A 19,735-nucleotide genomic window follows, 5' to 3' on the forward strand; every position below is an offset into this window, starting at 1 on the left:
TGTGAGGAGGGAGGAGGGGGGGGGAAGACGAGGGTAATTTGGTAATGGCGACGGGTTTGGTAAGTGTTACAAAGTTTGGAGCTGCCGCTTTTCGGGGTCTGTGAGGTCCCGGCCGGGGAGGGAGAGGGTCCGCCAGGCTGGAGGGGAGCGACAGTGGCCGCGGATCTGAGGAAGCCGTTGAGTTCTGACTGTTGGCAGCAGTGGGAGCTTGTACGTTGTTTACTGGGCGCCTTCTCTCAGCGGCCCGGCGGAGCCGCCACCCTCCCACACTGCCGGGCTAAATCCCACGGGTTGTGCGGGGACGCTGGCTCCGCTTGAGGCCTTTCGGTGGCGGCGGCAAACCACGAAAGCAAGCGAAACAGAGCGGCTGTCCCCCCATTATTTTTTTGCCCCGGGGAGCGCCCGTCTGCCCCAGTCTGTCAGAGCGAGGGCGCTCTGCCCCGCCGTGGGGAGTAGCGGCTGTTTAGGGAAGGAGTTGGGGGAAGCTTTGAGCAGCGGGGACCCCGCGCGAGCACGGTTGAGCGTCCTTGACTGGGGCGTAACAGCGGGCGTTGGGGCTCGGGGAGGCGCCCCCGACGTCTGCCCTCCCGAGCGATCCGGGCTGTTACGCAGTTGAGAATGAATGGGGCCTTGCGCGCATGCGTGGTGCCGGCAGAAGTTTATAAACAAGGACAGCGTCCAGGCGGGATCACATGACAGGCGAGGGTGGTGGGGTAAGTTCCGGGCGCGGCCTCGGCCAGACGGCGGGGCCGGGGGCTTCCGTGCGGCTGGGGTGCCCTACGGAAGGGGCTCTGGCGGGGAACGGCGCTCCCTTTCGGCCGCCCGAGTGGCTGCCGGCCTCTCCCCGGGGGTCACGTACTGACGCGTGCTCACGCGCCTCTAATTCTGCTGTAAATACCTTATGTAATCGAAGTACAGTTTGTTCTGCGAAGGGTGGTTAAATGTTGTGGGGACGGCAGTGCTGCTTCCGCGGCCCCCCTGGGCGAGGGTGGGAGGGGAAAGACACCCAGTAGAGTTGGGTAAAATCTGTGGTTCGGCATGTGCAGTGCTAAAAGGTCGTCTGTGCAAAAACATGAATCACGTTCTGTGCTCCTCTGAGGCTGTGCTTCTGCAGCGTTTTTCTGGCACAGCTGTGCGAATTGGGGATTTGAAGCGAGAATCCTTGATCAAAGCAGCTGTGCCAGTAAATGTGGTGTAGATCCAGTCTTGCCGGTATGTTGTGTTTTACTTGGCGAAGCTGTACTCCATATTAAAACTCTACCCGGTGAATTGCTGCAGGCATACACTTGGCCTGAAACTTCGGCGGTAGGTTGGGAGAAGGAAGGCAAATACCAGAAGGAAAGTCACGGGAAGCACTTCCATCCAGGCATTCCTGTACAGTGTGGTTTGGGTGGATGCTGCCCAGTTGGTGTTGAATCTCTTCTCAGCCAGTCTTTATTTTTGTCCTGAATGTATTTTTGTCCTTCAAAAGTAGATGTGGCTTAGCTAATAAGCTTTTTGTCAATATCATCATTGTTTCATTGTGAAGAACGTATTTTGAAACACCAAGTAATAAATAATTTAGCCACTAAAGAAAATGGCAGTAGTTATAGTCCTGTGAAGCATCTTTTAAGAAAATATGTCGTAACAAGTTTTGAACATGATGTCAAATAAAAAAATCTTTACAAGCTAATTAATGACCATTATTCTTAGTGTTCCAAAGCATTGAAAGAGTGAGGATAAATAAAAGAAGCACAAAATGTTCAAAGTGGGCTTTAATCAAGTAGTATTAAAAAAAAAATTGAAAAATAAAATTGGGACCTTTTTTGTTTTTAAATTTCTTGGAGGATTTTTTTGGCGCAGTGGTAGCTTTAGTTTAGAGAAATTCCTGTGATTTGGAAAAATGCTTCATTTCTCAAGTATCTTGTCAGACTAGTGTGTTTTATCTGTACCTTATCTCTCACCTCTTGGGATACAAGGAGAGGTACTTTCAGATCTTGGCAGCCAGCTTAAAGGAAAATGGAGGTAACATTCCCTAAATAAGCTAGCTTGTTCATTTTGGCAAAAGAATGGGAAAGGAAGAGAAGGAAGAAGAAGGAGGAGAAACAAGAAAATACGGGGTGAGGAAGTAAAGCAGAGGTGGAGAAAGGAAGAACATCAAAAAGCTAGAAAAAAAAGGAATGGCTTGGCGATAATCAAGGTCCTGACCTGTACTACTGAGTTCTGGTATTTCCATTCAGAAATGGAGCTTTCTGCTTTTGGAGTATTACATAATTTTACTGTCTCTCATGGGCACTAGAGGAATAATTTTCATTAAAGATGCTTCTTAGAGGTGAAATACACATGCCATTATTTAATTTTTATATTCTTATTTACCTTCAATCTTCACCCCTTGAAATCAGAATTGCATCATTGTGACTTTTGTAGTCAAGCCATTTGAGTAGATTCAGACAGCTTTGTATGTTTGAAATGCGAGTGTATGTGTGTTTTGTGTCTATTTGAAAGATTAGGAGATGAGAAGGTTAGAAATTTACAATTTAAAAAAATGTACAGCTTAGATCAGACCTGTTCTGGTGGGGGCAGTATGTAATTCAGAGGATTATGTCTCTAAATACCTTATTAACTATATTTTGTATTGGACAAGCTGCAAAATAAAAAATTCATAGAATGAGTAAAAATGTGGAATATTGTTAACGTCAGCTGTATACGCACAACACATTTTTACAGTTCATTAAAATAAAGCTAGTTCATTTTCATAATTGTCAGATGACTATGCATTTAAGGAACTTTAGGGATGATAGGCATATTGGGGTGTTTTAGCTGTTTATTTCTCAAATGTGCATGGCAGCTTACTTAGTGGGCATGCATGTGGTTGGCTTTGCCAATTTTCTTTCTTACTAAGATGTGTTTTCTGCTGTTTTGTGAGGGACTCATGAGTCCATTTCAATGACATTGCATTAAAATACAAGGTGATCAGGTTATGGTAGCTTTAATTCGTCATCATCATCTGAAAAGAACAGTAGATAACCAAATTACTAAAGACTGGATAACCTTGTTTTTCATCTTATAGAGACAGTGGTTATGTAAGATAATCCCACAGTTCTGACTGCTGAAGATTTTTAAAAATATTTCTTGTGGTATAAATGCTACAATACTGGGATTTGGGGAAATGAAATTGCAGTGAAATCTACTAGTAGAGGCTTCTTTTTCCTTCCATTTACAACACAGTTAAGGATGTTAGTAGTCAAATGTGTTTGAGATGTTATCTAGAATTAAGATACCAAGGGATGTGAAGAGCAGCGAAAAAGGCTTCTGCAGATACACCAATGGTGAAAGGGTAACTAGGGAAAGCATGGACCTGATGCTAAATGGTGTAAGAGATCTTACGTCGAAAGGTGGAGGATGATGCCTTGGCTCTTCATTTGCAAGGCCTCTTGATGGGTTCAAGTCCCTGGGCCTAGCAACACGCATCTGACAGAGCAAGATGGTACTTTGCCTGCAGTAGATGAAGAGCAAGTTAGGGCAGGCCAGTTCTGTGAGCTAGTCAGACACGTGCAAGTTGCTGAGACTGTGGGATGTGTCATGGGAGCTGGCCAGTGTCATTGTGAGGATGGTCTCCAAAAGGCAGTGGATTTGGTGGCAAGAGGGCTCCTGATAATTGGGAAAAAAAAAAAGATGTCACACCTGGCTTCAAGGAGGAAGATGTGGGGAAACTGTGAGCTGGTCAGCCTAACTGTATCCTTTAGAAAGATTGTGGAGCAGGTTCTGACAGCCTTGCCCTGACTCTGTAAGGCTAGACAAGAGTACAGTCCAAAGGCAAATCTCATCAGACTGACTCATCCAGTTGCCTTCTGTGTCAGGATGTGTGGTTCAGGGTACCAATATTGTTTGCCTTGGCTTGAGTGATAATTGAGGAGATGACCTCAGACTCTTGGAGGCAACAGGAACAGGCTAAGTAAAGTGAAGTTCAAGCCACATTTGGGGAACGACTTCTGTACAGCACTGAAACAGGTTCCTGAGAAATGTCAGGGGATCACTGTCATTCAAGATACTAGAAACTGAAGTGGTCAGGGCCCCAAGCTGTCTCATCTGACTTCAGAGTTGACTCTGCTTTCTGCAAGGATTGTACCAGATCATCTCTAAATGTCTCATTCAATCTAAATTATGCAGTGGTTCTCAACAGGATTCAGGGTTCTGGTAATGAAGTAGCTTGGCAAATACAACTTAAACCATCTTATTTATGTACAAATTTTAACCTCTGTCTCTTTAAAGTCAGATACTTTCGAGCATCCTAACATGGTGTGGGAAGTGAAGACAAATCAGATGCCTAATGCAGTTCAAAAACTCCTTCTGGTAGTGGACAAAAGAACTTCAGGGATGAACGAGTCACTGGAGTTGCTGAAGTGTAATGAAAACCTGCCTTCTTCTCCTGGATATGCATCCTGTGATGAACACATGGAACTTGGTAAATAACAGAACTTTTGCAGAAGAAGCCAAATTCTAATGTTTGATACAGTTTTCCTGTAGTGAAATTACTGGAAGTTGGCTAAGTGAGATTATTGATTTTTAAACCTGAATAGGGCAGGGTTTATGACAGTGCATTGTGACACCTGAAGGTCTTACTTTGTGATCATTTTTACCTTTAGCCCATTTCCAGGTCTGACACACTGGCCTGTTGACTTAAATGTGCTCTGATTGCCAGAGAAGTGTTTTTTGGCTCAAGAATAATAAACTTTCAGAAAGATTGAGAGCTCCTCCTTAAGGAAAATTATGCTGCTTTAGATCAGGTGCAAATAGAGATTTTGGGCTAAAGGAATATTTAACTTCAGTTCTTGTATATTGGGGGGAAAATTGCGTGTGCCTAGAGAGTATCGGTATAATCAATGGAACGTTTAACACATACAACTGAAACCATGGAATGATTAAGAATAACAGTACTTAGTTACACGATAGCATGTAACACAGACTGCTGTTAACAAGCTGAGCTCTCCTCTGCTGTCTGTGTAATATACACAAGAGAAATGTGTAAATTACTTACAGAAATTCTCCCCTACTGGGCTGTATACGCAGCTTTCTTGACTTCAGAGTTATTTAACTCTGTTTCCCTGATGGAAATACAAAAAGCTTTTGTACAGCCCCTGGTGTTGACAATTTTTAGGTTCATACCTGCTAGGACAGATTAATTTAGTAGCCTTTTGTTGACTGTTTTATTACTTTAGTAAAGTGTGTTGCTACTTTTGAGTAATTCTGCAGTACAATTATGTGTAAGTTAGTCAGTTTAGTAAAAATTTTAAAGCCAGAATTACTAGTTACTTAATATTTTTCTTAAATTGCTTGTATGAATGTGCAGTAGACTAGATTTGAGATAATTTCTGTGGCCATTTTCAGTATTACGAATAGGGTTTGTGAGATGTTGGTAATTGTGATAAGAGAAAATATAACTACTTTGTTGTGCTTTCTTTTTGATTTTTACTTACAAGATTTGATGTCAACTAGAGTTTATCAGTAGGTATAACAATGATAATTTGTGCATTTGTTTGTAGATGATCTTCCTGAACTACAGGCTGTGCAGACAGATTCTACCCCACCCGCACTTTTTCAGCTTGGTGCCGATGTTTCACATCAGGAGTGTTCAAGACCTTCATGGAAGCAACATACCTCAAACAGCAATTCAGAAAGTGCTTATTCTTGTGAGAATGGTGTGAACTGGTTGACAGAACTAGCAAATATAGCCACAAGTCCACAAAGTCCTTTGATGCAGTGCTCTTTTTATAACAGGTACTGGCATTCATTTAAGTTTTGAACTCTTAAGATTAGTTAGGTCATGTGTCCAGAAGCGTTTCCTTCACTCACTCACACCTCTGACTTTGAACCGGAACCCTGATTTTGATCTTTTCTGTATAGTAACTTTATTTTTTTCTGTGGAAGACAGTACAGGACTCATTTCAGAGTCTCTTGCAAGAGCTGCTTAATTGACAGCCATGACTGAGTTAGGATGGTATAAGGACATTGCCTAACCACAGAAAGCTCAGATATTGTGGACATTTATCTATTGTGAAGCAGCACATAAAAAATACAATGAATTTGTTAAATTGAATTCTTAATACTTACTAGTGCATTGCCCTTCATTTTTAAATTTTTTTTTAAGAGCTAGTCTAATGTGCTGTGTTTTTTATTGATACTGTTTCAGATTAGAGATCTGTAAGTTCTGTAAGGCTCTGGAAAGCAGCACTAGATCTTAGACATTTTTGGGCTTCACCTTTTATTGTACAGCTTTGATCTTAGGTGTATGATAAGAATATAGGCGGGATTTAATCATCAGGACATAGCAGATGTGTTTATGTAAGAATGGGGTATTCTGTTTAAGGTATTTGTAAAAACTTCAGCATTATGACAAGGAGCTGCTGGCATGGTGGTAGTACTGTCATTTGGGTGATGTATAGAAGTTATGCAGGAGTTGTGCTAAATGCTGCCTTTGCCTAAGCTTGTACCCTTTAATCATCCCTTTTGCATACTGCTGTGTGGGAAGTTTTGTTTGGACTTCAGCTCATGCAAAGAGAAATATTTGTTAAATAAAAGCATTTTAGGGTAACGGCAGCAAAGCCTTGTCTTAATCTGAGAAGTTTTAAAATATGTTTTTCTGTTGTAGATCATCTCCTGTTCACATAATAGCTACAAGCAAAAGTTTACATTCCTATGCACGTCCTCCACCAGGATCATCAAAGAATGATCCTAACTTCTCCAAGAATGATTTAGATGAAACACCAGTCAGACATGAAAGGGTGAGTGGTTCTGACACATTCCTGAAGTAAATAAAGATGCATGAGTAATGGATTAGTGTTTTTGAAAACAAAATCTAGTTTAAAATAATAATCTGTTCAGTTCTAATACCATTTCTATTTAATATAGATTTTCTGTTACTTTTCTTTTTTATCCAGCACAGTAGGATTGCAGTGCTGCATTATAGTGTCCACGTTTTTGAGAAGAGATCACATTCTAATAAAGCTTTCCTTTTCTTCTTGTTCCTTCTGTTGCACGCTTTAATACAATTTTTAGTCTGTTGTCTTGAAATAAGGAACCATCTTCTTTTCACAGAATCACAGAACATTAGGGGTTGGAAGGGACCTTGAAAGACCATATAGTCCAACCCCTCTGCTTGAGCAGAATTACCTAGAGCAGGTCACATGGGAACACATCCAGACAGGTTTTGAATGTCACCCCTGACGTATTTATACACGTTAGTGAGGTCATCCCTCAGTCTCCTCTTCCCCAGGCTAGGGACCAAGCTCCCTCAGCATTTCCTTGTAAGGGAGAGATTCCACTCCCACAATCATCTTAGTGGCTCTGTGCCACACCCCAGGATGCCATTGGCCGTCTTGGCCACAAGGGCACATTGCTGGGTTATGGTCATCCTGTTGTCCACCAGGACTCAGGTCCTTTTCCCCAGAGCTGCTCTCCTAACAGAGCAGCCCCCAGCCTGAACTGGTACATGACGCAAGACTCTACACATGTTGAATTTCATTAAATTTATCCCCACCCAATTCTCCAGCCTGTCCAAGTCTTGCTGAATGGCAGCACAACCTTCTGGTCTGTCAGCCACTCCTCCCAGTTTTGAGTCATTGGCAGCCTTGCTGACAGTGCTCTCTGTTCCCTCATCCAGGTCGTTGATGACTATATTGAACAGCACTGGTCCCAGTACTGACCACTGAGGGCCTGCACTAGATACAGGCCTCCAGCTAGACTCTGTGCCATTGACCACAACTCTGACTTATTTCCTTCAACCAGATCACAATCCACCTCACTTCCTGATTGCCTGACCACACTTCCTTGGTTCAGCCGCAAGCCTTTAGATACCCCAAACCTGTCAGGCCTGCTTTTCCATTTCCTGTGTATTAATTTGTGTCTGAAACTTGACATGATGGACTTTCTCCCAGTGATCAATGTAGAACTTACTTGGCCTTACAGTTTTCCAGTAATTTAACTGTAGACTAATGAGTGCTTTGAATGGCTCTGGGGATCACAAAGTGATAACTTGTCAGATGCTTGTACCTAAACTTAAGATACTCTGTAGATGTGAAATGAAACTCAGGATGGTGCATGTGATCAAAATACACCAGTCACATTTATTGCATTCTTTGATTTTTGCCTTCATGCAACATTCTTACTCATACTGAAGGCAAAATGATGACATAGATGCAAATTAGTGAATGTGTCTAAAGACTTGAGACCAGCCCTAAGATCTTCCGTGGTGAAATAGTAACACCATTTTGCTTTTTTTAATAGGTGAATAGTGAATCAGAATCTGGCATTTTCTGCATGTCATCCCTTTCAGATGACGATGATTTAGGATGGTGCCACTCCTGGCCCTCAACTGTTTGGCATTGTTTTCTAAAAGGTAAAATAACATGTTTCATCAAATAAGTATTTGTTTTCTCTTTTTTGTGTGTGGCTTTTTTTTTGGTTTGTTTGTTTTTATCTTTTTTTTTTTGGTTAATACCTTTTTACATAAGACTAATGTTGCGGATTTTTAAAAAATCCATTAGGCTCTCGCCTGTGCTTTCACAAAGGACACAATAATGAATGGCAGGATGTTGAGGATTTTGCAAGATCTGAAAGCTGTGGAAAAGAGGAAAATCTCCCAGAGAGTCCTTACAAGGTAGCTGTTAGTTCTAACAAATTGATCTCAATACTTGCAGCAATTGTTTAGTTTCTTGTGTTATGTTAGTGCCTTTCATTACTGTCTCAGGAAGATGGATTTATACTAAACTAGAGTAGATCACTGTACTGTTTGACTATTGTGCTGCAAAGCAATTGAACTGAATTAATTTAGGTGTATTTTGAATGTTAGATTGTCTTTATTAATTTGTACTGAGGGCACTTACAATGTTGGTACTTCTAAAGTAATGTAAGATGATGAGTATGCACCTATAGTGTACACAGTACGTGCTTTCCATAGGGGAAAAATTTTGAATTGTGTGTATGTTTACAGGGATATGGTTCCGATGGTTTGAAGTTGATTTCTCACGAAGAAAGCATTTCCTTTGGTGAGTCAGTGCTGAAGCTGACTTTTGACCCTGGCACAGTGGAGGATGGCTTGCTCACAGTAGAATGCAGACTTGATCATCCTTTTTATGTTAAAAATAAAGGTATGAAATACTACAAATATACTTGGTTATGTAAATACTCTTAGCAAGTGTTGCAGATTTTATTGGTGCCCTGTGTTGTTGAAGAAATTGATAAAAGCAGTGTTGTAGAATCAGTTTACTATCCTTGTAAAGAAATCCAGAATTTGAATAAAACTGTAAAGTTATAAACCTACAGAAATACTGCATATTTCTTAAGGAAAGACTTGATCATGTATGTAAGTGGAGCGCAGGAAAGCTGATAAATTGGGGCGAGAAAGGAAAGCTGCAAAAAAGGGAAGTTTTTTCACTTGTTAAACATGGAACTTCCGATGATGAAAATTTCCACATTTTGATTACTTCTTTTGCTAGAATGAGATTTTATGAGATAAACTATTTGCAGTAAGAATTCTCTGAGTAAGTGTTTCTGATTTTTCTTTTGGGTGAAAGAAATTCCATCAGGACATTTTTATAAAATGATACCATTTAGAGATGTTTAGATACTTCGATTTAGAGATATAGGATTGTTCCAGTTAAGAACTAGAGAGATTGTCTGGCCGTTTGTCTAATTTAACTCTTTACCACTTCAGGTTGGTCATCTTTTTATCCAAGCTTGACTGTGGTACAGCATGGCATTCCATGCTGTGAAATGCATCTTGGAGATCTGTGTCTACCTCCTGGACACCCTGATGCCATTAACTTTGATGATTCAGGTGTTTTTGATACATTTAAAAGGTAATTTTTGGATAAAGTGGCTTCAGTGGTTCTTGTATTTAATGAGTAGGCACCTTAAGTCTACAAGAATTTGAAGCATTAGGTAGAACAAAAAGAGAACACTTTTGGTAAGACAAGATAAACAAGAGGGAAAAATAAAAATTATATGCTAGGAACGGTGTGTGATTATGTGCTCTGATAAATAACAAAGTAATGTCTTGTGCTGCAATCACTTTTTAGCCTCTTTTTATGATAGTTTAACACAGATTCGGTAAAGCGGTAAAAATAGAAATCTGTATAAATTCTTTAGCTAAAGCAGGTTGTATTTGAAAAGCCTAGTGCAGTTTTTCCACAATAGCGAGCTATTAAATAACTTGTGCTTCATATGCAGCTGTGTATCTTAATTACCTGAGGTGTTTCTTAGTAATAAATGGATGTTCCATGGCTTTAGAATACAGTACTTCAGTAATAAGTTCTTAGTATTTCTGTATTTTCTGCTTTTTATGATTCACAGTATCACAGCACATTAGAGGTTGGAAGGGACCTCAAGAGATCATTGGGTCCAACCCCCCCTGCCAGAGCAGGATCACTTAGGGTAGTCTGCACAGGAATACATCCAGCTGGGTTTTGAAAGTCTCCAGAGAAGGAGACTCACAGCCTCTCTGGGCAGCCTGTTCCAGTGCTCCATCACCCTCACTGTAAAGAAGTTTCTCCTCATGTTCAAGCTTGAACCCATTGTGTAAAAGTCAGAGAACAGGTTTTCGTCAGATGATAAATCGGAAATACATCATCAGCTGCATGTACCACCAGAGGAGAAATACTCTGCTTTCAAACAAAAGAGTAAACGAAGCTTCTGTAATGCTGTATGTTTCTCTAAATTTATCAGTCTCAGGCAGCAGTGGTGTAAAAAGATACTGACCTCTGAGAGTGAATTTCAGACACTAGAAAAGTTCCATGTTGGTTTAGCCTGTCAGTGTTTAAGATTGCAAAATGACCTAACCAGGTAGTAAAGTCTGGTAATAAAGGCTCTATCTTGAGTTCTCCTGTTAATAAAGGCTCTATCTTAGAATCATAGAATCAGTCAGGGTCGGAAGGGACCACAACAATCATCCAGTTCCAATCCCCCTGCCATGGGCAGGGACACCTCACACTAGATCAGGCTGGCCAGAGCCTCATCCAGCCTGGCCTTAAACACCTCCAGGGATGGGGCCTCAACCACCTCCCTGGACAACCCATTCCAGGCTCTCACCACTCTCATGGGGAAGAACTTCTTCCTCACGTCCAGCCTGAATCTCCCTACTTCCAGCTTTATTCCATTCCCCCTAGTCCTATCACTACCTGATACCCTAAAAAGTCCCTCCCCAGCTTTCTTGTAGGCCCCCTTCAGATATTGAAAAGCCACAATAAGGTCACCTCAGAGCCTTCTCTTCTCCAGACTGAACAGCCCCAACTCTTTCAGTCTCTCCTCATAGGAGAGGTGCTCCAGCCCTCTGATCATCCTGGTGGCCCTCCTCTGGACACATTCCAGCATGTCCATATCCCTCTTGTAATAGGGGCTCCAGAACTGGACACAGTACTCCAGGTGGGGTCTATTTTGTGTTTGGAAAAAAGCTTTTCAAAACCCTTAATTTTTTTTCCATAAAGTACACAACTAGAACTACATTGACCAGTGAGTAAGAGGAGCCTTAGGGTTGTGGTGGTAACTTAGTGTTTTAGATTTATGATTGAGCGGTACCATTACAGGTGTGGTTTCCCCATATAGCAAGCTAAAGACAGTATAGCCCATGTTTCCCAGACTGATATGCTCACATCTAGAGATAAGTCTGTGGAACTGAACTTCTTCTGTAGTGGTTAGAGGTTAATTGCAGTTGCTGATCAACCAACAATTACAACAGTTTATGGAATTTGAAGGTTTAAACTCATCCACACTGTTGAAATGTCGATGGAGCTCACGTTTTGGTCACTAGAGGGCAGACATTTGTCAGGTTTGAATCCAATAGTTTGCAACATCATGAGTCTCGAAACAGTATTTTAATTTCAGTGGAAGGTTTGTCTTTAATATGCATGTAACTGCCTAGAGAGGTTAATTGTATAATAGTGTATATATATATATATGATTTCTTTTAATACAATGTTTTCGTATTTGTAATTAATACGTATTTGTGAGTGACCTTAATGCTTACTCTTCTAACATCAGTTGTCCCTTACTTCAAAAGAGGATGAAATTTGAAGACTGTGTATAATTACGTTTGTTTTTCATACTGACATCTGCATCAGGCACAATTCCTTATTACACAAAAGAGACCAGAACACTAGAAATGTAGCATAGCTGAAGAATGAACAGCTGTGTAGGGATTTTACATGACAATTACTTGACCATTTTATGATATGTCTTTTTCTTGTAGTTATGATTTTACACCAATGGATTCCTCTGCAGTTTATGTGCTAAGCAGCATGGCTCGCCAGCGTCGCGCTTCTCTATCTTGTGGAGGATCGAACCACCAAGATACTGAGAGATCAGAATGCAGTAGTAAAAACTGTGCATCTACTGCATCATCTCAGCTTTCCTCCAATTCTTTGTGCAGCAAAGCTGGCAAAAGCCACAGCTCAGGGACTGCAAGTACTGTGAGTGCCACTTCTCCAAACAAGTGCAAAAGACCAATGAATGCCTTCATGCTTTTTGCCAAAAAATACAGAGTTGAATATACTCAGATGTATCCAGGGAAAGACAACAGGTAATAGCCTAAAATTGTGCTTCTGTTATCACTGGTGAGCTAGCACAGTATCTGTGTCCCACCTTTCAATTTAAGTGGACTAAATTTTGCATAGAAATAAAATGTGTGTGTTTTGTTTCAAGGACCATGTTTTGGAAGTTGCTGACACAAAACTTTGTTTATGGGTGGGCTTTAAATGTTTACAGTACTCAGCCAATTTGACATAAGCCATTTTTGGCAAACTTACCTTCTGAGAAAGCATTTGGGTAAAGCAGCTGACATGTATATAAGTGCACAGCAGAGTCACAAATAAGCAGCAGTCTTTGTTTATACTGATGAGAAATGTTCATGGGGAAAAACTACCAAGCTCTCTGCTCATGTACAGTAATGGAAAAAGGAAATTTCTGATTCTTCTGAATTAGTCTTGACATAATACTGCAAATCATTAAGTGAAGTTACTATAATTTTTTCTCAGTCTGTGTATCATACTGACAGTACTGGTTGTTGGGGTATCTGAAAGCTGCTCATCCAAACAGTACATTTTGCTTGTCTAAAGGCATTCAACAGTCTGCTGAAACTTGCAGGAAGAGTCATGTGAGCATATGTTTGTAGGAGGGTTCTGTGTTGGTTTGTTCTTTTTGGTTTTGATTTTATTTATATGCACATTCATGTCTACACTTGTTTTTTATAAAGGTCTTGATTATATATATTTTAAATAATCCTTTTGTGCTAATTGTGCATATGTAAGTATAAACTAAAATGCATGAACATGCACTGATCTTATAATCAGATTTTTAATGTATATAACATTATGAAAACTGGTACTGTAAACATTGTCACATAAAAATTCTAATACTAAATTTAGTAAAAGGTAAAGGTGACAGGGCTTTGAGAGGGTTTTGGCTATTTTATAATGTTCTAGTAAGGAGGCTGTAGGTGGTGTGGGGAAATGAAATGCTACCATGCAAATGATACAGCCTTAAATACTGACCAGTCTTGTGTGTTCTGCTGCGTTTATAGTAATTTCAGTGAAGCACAGCTGCTGTCTTGACATTAATTTCAACTACCAGTGAGAATTGGAACAGAATGTTAGCTAGGGAAGCTTGTGATGGTTATGTGTTTAATTTAAAATGTTGATTTCAAATGGATGCAGTGAATTGGCACTGCAGCTAGGTGGATATGACTGTAAGTCAAATATTTTGATGAGCAGCTTTACCTTGAAGGAAAATGATAACAGAGTTAGAAGCATGCATGAGTGCACTGCTCATGGTACTGTTTGGAGGCAGTTTCTTGGCAAGTACAGAAGAGATGATAAGAGTTCATGATCACTGATTTGATAGGCATTCACCTACTGTCACTTAAGTGTTGCTGGGGCATTCAGCTGTTTGGAGGCAACGCTTTTTTTTTTATTTTTTTAATGTAAATGTGTATGTGCCACTTTCAGATTACCAAGTAAGGGTTGGTTACATGTAGTACCCATTTCTGTGCACTGGAGCTCTTGTGTTTGCTACAGTTACTTTTCTTGTGCATGAAAGAAAGGACAGTTAAGCCATTTGTTCTGAGACAAAGTAGCTCAAGCCATGTCAACAAGATAGTGAGCTGTAAACACTCAGAATGCAAGTCAGCATTCACATGATGCTCAAGCATACTGTGGACTGTAAGACCGTACCTGAGATACTGTGTTAGGGTGGCACTTGCTTCTAGTTCTAGAGTCTCACTGTAATTGCAGGTGAACTTGATTGTGCATTTGAAAATACTTGAATAACATGTGTAGCATACATCACAAAGATGAAGAAAATAATCTGAACTAGTAACAGAACAGCACTTATTACTTACTAAAGTTGGGGCATTCTCAGATAAAGTTTGACAACTTCTTTTGAATGAATCACAGTATAAGGGATTGCATCCTGCATGTTAATCTATTGCTAAAATACTGTCATCTGTCTTACAGCATTTTAAGAGCACAAAGGCAGTGAAGGTGAAGGACACCTAAAGCAACAGTGTAGTAGGGTGATTTTGTTGATGGTGCTGATCTTGATTCTGTTAGTATGAACAGCTTGGCTGCCAACAAGGAACTTTTCCATGTGATAAGTACTGAGTTGTATGCACCTCTTTCTCGAAGCTGGCCAGAGAACTGACTGTAATGTGAGCCAAAGCATGCCTACTCAGTAGGTTAGTAATTGTCATTAATAAAAGAGCTGTTGTCTAGAGATTTTCCTTCAGCTAAAGGATGGAGTTCAAGCTTTAATGGAATATTGATCCAACATTTGGGAGTGCAGTTAAGTAGTTTGGCATGGTAATACAGGGAAATATTGTCCAAAGACATCAGCTTTATAAGGAGTGGAAAAACCAATTCATTCAGCTTCTGGAAATTGTTTTAGAACAAATGCTTCCCTCTGCACACAAATGGGAAATTACATGTGTTCTGCCCAGTCAGGGTTAAAGGTGGAGGAAGTTACACATGTCTGTTAAATAGACATAGGGGTTTGTAGTTAACCAAATACTTGTTTGGCTGAGGTCATATTCAGATCATTGCACTGCTTGTTGGAGAACATATTTTCAGCAAATCTGTCACAGTCTTCTCATACAAAAGTAGAGCAATACAAATGTGAGTTACCATTCGGTGGTGGTATTTTTTTTTTTTTTAACATCCTTATTTTGCTGGTTTGTGTCAGTTGCTGTGTGCTCAAATGTACATGCTGTGAAATGTTAGAATGTGCATTGACCCATGCTTGCTCCCACAGAAGTCTCAGCTGTTCAACTGTTACAGTATAAAAAGATAATAAAAAGCATTATTATTTTTTAGGAAAGTTTTTTAAGATACAGTTGATTTCCTCTGTATGCATTATTTCCATGTTTAACTTTTGTCTTCTTTTAGGTGCTGAGATAAAGAAGAAAATAATAAGGGTATTTCTTAACTCCCTGTCCTGACCTACTGTAAACATTTATCTTGCAGAGCCATAAGTGTGATACTTGGTGACAGGTGGAAGAAGATGAAAAATGAAGAAAGACGGATGTACACACTAGAAGCCAAGGCCTTGGCAGAAGAACAGAAACGTTTAAATCCCGACTGTTGGAAACGAAAACGAACAAATTCGGTATGTTTGTGAAGCAGTTGTCTTCTTTATGTGGTTAAATGCATTCATACAGTAGCTACAATGGTAGCTGCCCAAACCTTCATGCTGATTCTGTGTTCTGTAACATTTTGGACAGTTGTCTGTATTCTGAATATTTTATGAGAGTTCCATGAATTCCACTGGATTTAGATCTGAAATGCAGAAGGACGTGTGACGTTTTGTTGGAAATACCTGACTTTGAGGTGGTACCTGAATTACATCTGTCCCTTTCCCTCAAACACAGTTTTAACAAAATCTTTCTCTGTTGTGATTCAGTCAATAGAAGCTTTTTCTTTACCTTTTTTACTCATAATTTATATCTTCATATATAAAGTTATCAAGGGAGCAATTTAATTTTTTTCTATCAATCCCTTTCTTTTATTCCTCTGTTTTAATTGCAAAATAAATACAATAGATAACTCTTCTGTAGGGAAAGAAACTGTTACCCACTTTGAATTTAAGAGTGCACAGCACTGTATTAGTAGGTGATGAATGCATTAGGTGAGATAAGGGCTTTTAAGGTAACATCAAAACAAGGAGATTCTGACAACCTGCATACTGAACTGGAAGAGTATGTTGGAAGGAAACATCCACTGAAGTGCATGCAATAGCAGGTCCTTTCATCAGCCATTTTATGGCTGGCTAGGAGCATCAAACCTGTGGATTTCACAGGTTTAAGATTTCATCCTTTCATGTGTAAATGAGGCTACTTTCTCAAGAGCATATGCAAATGTTGCCTTAAGACCTAATAAAATGCTCCTGCACTAAGTCACTTTTTACTGCTACACATACGTGGTGCTGAGCTTTCAGTCCCTTGTTGCAGGAGGGTTCCCAGCTGCTAGGCACAAGCTGTTTTTCTGTTCACTGTATTCTATTCTAATCAACAGTGACAGCTTCTGTTAGTAGTATTTTTCCACAAGGAACTCTATTTACTTGTTCTGCTTTTACACTACTGCACTCTTGGGTGTTGGATGGTGAGATCAATTTCACTTCACATGTCCACCTGTGAGCTTAAGGAACTCAGTGGGGCTCTTTATATGGAACTGAAAGACATGGTGATAGTTTGGCCTTTCTAAGGATGGCTTTCTTACCCTGCCTTGTAGTAGGGCATTTGTTCTTAGTCTCTTTCAGTGAAGGTAACAATTCTGGCAGAACCTGTTCCCTCAAGTGTTAAGACCAGGAAATACCCTTTTTTAATGGCTTTATTTCAGTGAACTAATAATGTTGTTTGCAGCTTGATCACTTTACCAAGTAATGATGCTGGACTGCAGGCTGTGATAAAGAAGTCTTGGTGTTCTTTTAATGATCAGGAGGTAACATCATCTGTTGTGGCTTTTGATTTCCTCTGAATACCTGACTAATGATTACAGGTACTCCTGGATTTCAAAACAAGTGTTTGCTACATTTTAGATAATGTCTAGTTCCTCTTTGCCTGGTAACCCCTAACCTGTTTTTTCTCTTTTTCTCAGGGATCACAACAGCATTAAGCCAGAATTTTCCTTTTAACTCTGTATTTACAAAATGGCTGTTGCTTGATGGCAAGAAGATGCAGTATCAAGGTCTTACTACTTCTTGTGACTTTGTGTGACCATAAAATACTGGCACCGTCAAGTCGGAAATGATCTAATATGAGTGCAGATTTGCTTTTTGCAATAGAACATTAAGTAAGCTAAAACTATCAACATTTTAAACCAAATTGCCTTATTTTTTCTTCCAAACTTCATATATATGTATCAGGTAATATAGGCTTGAACATGGATATCCTGTGGTGCTACAGTACTTTAGAAGAGGCAAAGGAGATGTGTAAAAATGTTTATTTTTAAAAGGAAATGTACAAAACCGGGAATTTTAAAATACATAACAGCTGTTTATGTACATTGATTCTTATTGCTGATCAATAAGTATTGCACAACCATATTACTTTGTTTTTTTCTCAAATGGCAAAGTGTATTACCAGCCTCTGCTTCCCAGCGCTGCCAATGAGTTACCCAAATGTGTGGAGAAGGGAGAGCCTAGTGTGGCTGTGAAGTTGCTTCTGCAATTGACATGTATCAAATTTGTATCCTCAAGTGAGATCTCTGCACCACCTGGGACTAGTGAGAGCTGTTACTTCTGGTGGAAACAATGGCCCGGGACAGGATGAAACAGATAGGTAGCATTATCTCAAGAAAAATGGTGCTGTTGATGTTGCCACCATTGTAGTTTTAACTCTGTGTTTTGTCTTTGCCACATATTCTACAATATTTTATTTTGCCATAAGACATCTTTACCGTGGGGGCAAACTTTGCACTTAACTATTCATGCAACACTTGCACTTTTCTTTCCCTCTGTCTAAAATTAGAGCAGCTGCATTAGGTTTTCAATGGCTTCTGCTGTGAACTTTTACAATCATGGCTTTTCAACAGCTGTTTCTTTCTTGGTTTTTTGGTTTGTTTTGTTTTTTAAGAATCACAACTGTAAATTTCAGTCTATGACATGTCTACATGGTGTTGCCCCCAAGATTTTTGCACACTATATTCTTGTATATTATTACAAATAAATTCATTAAAATTTGGTGTTGTGTAGTTTATAACATGAAGACAACTCATCACTAAGCCCTACAGAGGCAAACTTGTTCTGCATCAAAATCTTTATGTGGACCCATCTGAAACATATTTTGACACTTTGCAGTTGTTAGGAAGCTCCTGAAGATTTCAAATAGTGGATTCGGGACTGGATTCAGTCATTGATCTTTATTACAGTTTAAGCAAAAAGTTGAAATCAATATAAATTATTTCAAAGCAAAGAGCAATGCAAGAGAGAATCATTTGTTACTTAGAAATATTTTCCACTGTGTTAAAAATCAGTGAGTTTTAGATGGAAAATGGTGATTCTGGCATTCCAGAAGTATGATTTTCTGAATAAGGCTAAAATGTATCCAACTGTTCAAAAACGATACTTGTAGGAAAAGAGCTATTCCTTATTTGAGATATTTAGCAATTGTACTGTTATTGTTATGCTCTAATTTTATACCTTTCTAAATTTGAATGCTAAAGAATAATTCTTTTTCATTACATGTCGACTTAACAGCACATAAAAATTGTATGATTTCCTTATAATATTTGTGTATAAATAAGTTCCTATAAGGCAAACATAAAGCAAGAAGCTGGAATTTTCACAGGTAAATGGTAGGTAAGCAGGTTTCATGGTAAAGCTTATGTATTTGGGAATAATTTACATGAACCAGAAGTAGGTCTGTTGCACTCAGGACCTGTGATTTTGTTACTAATCATACCCTGTTTTGAGATCTTCCCAGACAGCATTCACTGAAGGGTCGACATCGCTTTCTGCAGCAGCTGAACCATTATGGGATAGACAGGGGCAAATTCCTTTCCCTCTCTTGTTCTTACTGATTGAACATAAGCTTCCAGTGCACCACTGAGGGGGAAAAAAAAAAGTAGCTGAATCAATGATAACAGCAACCAAGTTCAGAATCTCCAAATGAAATTAATCTACTACAGAATCTTCTTCAGATGATCTTGCATGTCTCTGGAAAGAAGTGGGCAAAAAAGGCCTTACAAAGCTCTACACAATGCTTCATGATCTTTCCCTCCTTTTCTTGCATGGTTTGAGGAGCGAACAAGTTAACATTTAAATAATCATCAGCAGCATGTTGCAGATGGCTTGAAATGACAGCTCTGACGCACAGACTCAGGCACACTGCTGTACTGGTAACCTTTAGAAGTGAAAAGAATAGACTCCAGCTGCTCCAGACACCAAGAGTATGGCTTGCAGAATGAAAACTGGGGCACTGGTGAGCAATCAAGATGCCTTTAGGTGATCTCCTGGATAAGTCATTTGAACTGCTGCTGTCCTTTGGGGAAATGCTGTGCTGACACACAAGGTATGTACAATTGTACACTTTGTTCTTGCAAATTGTGGGATGTCACACATGGAAGTAGTCTTGTGTTAGTTCCACAAATACATTTCGAGGCTAAAAGGGGAAACTCCAATTATGTACTTGTCTGTATGTAATTAAATCTGCTTGACAGCATAGGGCCACCTTCCAGCCAACTATACTAGTAAACAGTATTGTTGAATGGCCACGTAT

General features: G+C 39.7%; 2 protein-coding genes across 4 annotated transcripts in view; one reads left to right on the top strand and one right to left on the bottom strand.

The window, feature by feature from the left end:
- HBP1 (HMG-box transcription factor 1) lies at positions 1–18,161 on the top strand. 3 transcript variants are annotated; one of them, XM_054399473.1, is made up of 11 exons: positions 1–59; positions 4,252–4,444; positions 5,523–5,757; positions 6,629–6,761; positions 8,263–8,374; positions 8,523–8,635; positions 8,969–9,125; positions 9,692–9,836; positions 12,221–12,550; positions 15,486–15,627; positions 17,115–18,161. In XM_054399473.1, exons 1-11 carry the CDS (start codon positions 45–47, stop codon positions 17,130–17,132), a joined length of 1,593 nt encoding a protein of 530 aa, XP_054255448.1. In that variant the 5' UTR covers positions 1–44; the 3' UTR covers positions 17,133–18,161. The 3 variants fall into 3 exon arrangements, with proteins under 3 accessions (XP_054255448.1, XP_054255449.1, XP_054255450.1); XM_054399474.1 differs by having other exon boundaries at positions 45–65; positions 4,267–4,444; XM_054399475.1 differs by having other exon boundaries at positions 55–59; positions 4,256–4,444.
- A 590-nt stretch (positions 18,162–18,751) lies between these two features.
- COG5 (component of oligomeric golgi complex 5) overlaps positions 18,752–19,735 on the bottom strand; it is a 179,414-nt gene continuing 178,430 nt past the window's right edge. The window contains exon 23 of the mRNA XM_054399780.1: positions 18,752–19,062. Coding sequence (XP_054255755.1) covers positions 18,948–19,062 — 115 coding nt within the window. The 3' untranslated portion in view covers positions 18,752–18,947. The remainder of the gene's footprint in view (positions 19,063–19,735) is intronic.

Source organism: Indicator indicator, chromosome 3 (assembly GCF_027791375.1).
Source record: "Indicator indicator isolate 239-I01 chromosome 3, UM_Iind_1.1, whole genome shotgun sequence".
Lineage (NCBI taxonomy): Eukaryota > Metazoa > Chordata > Aves > Piciformes > Indicatoridae > Indicator > Indicator indicator.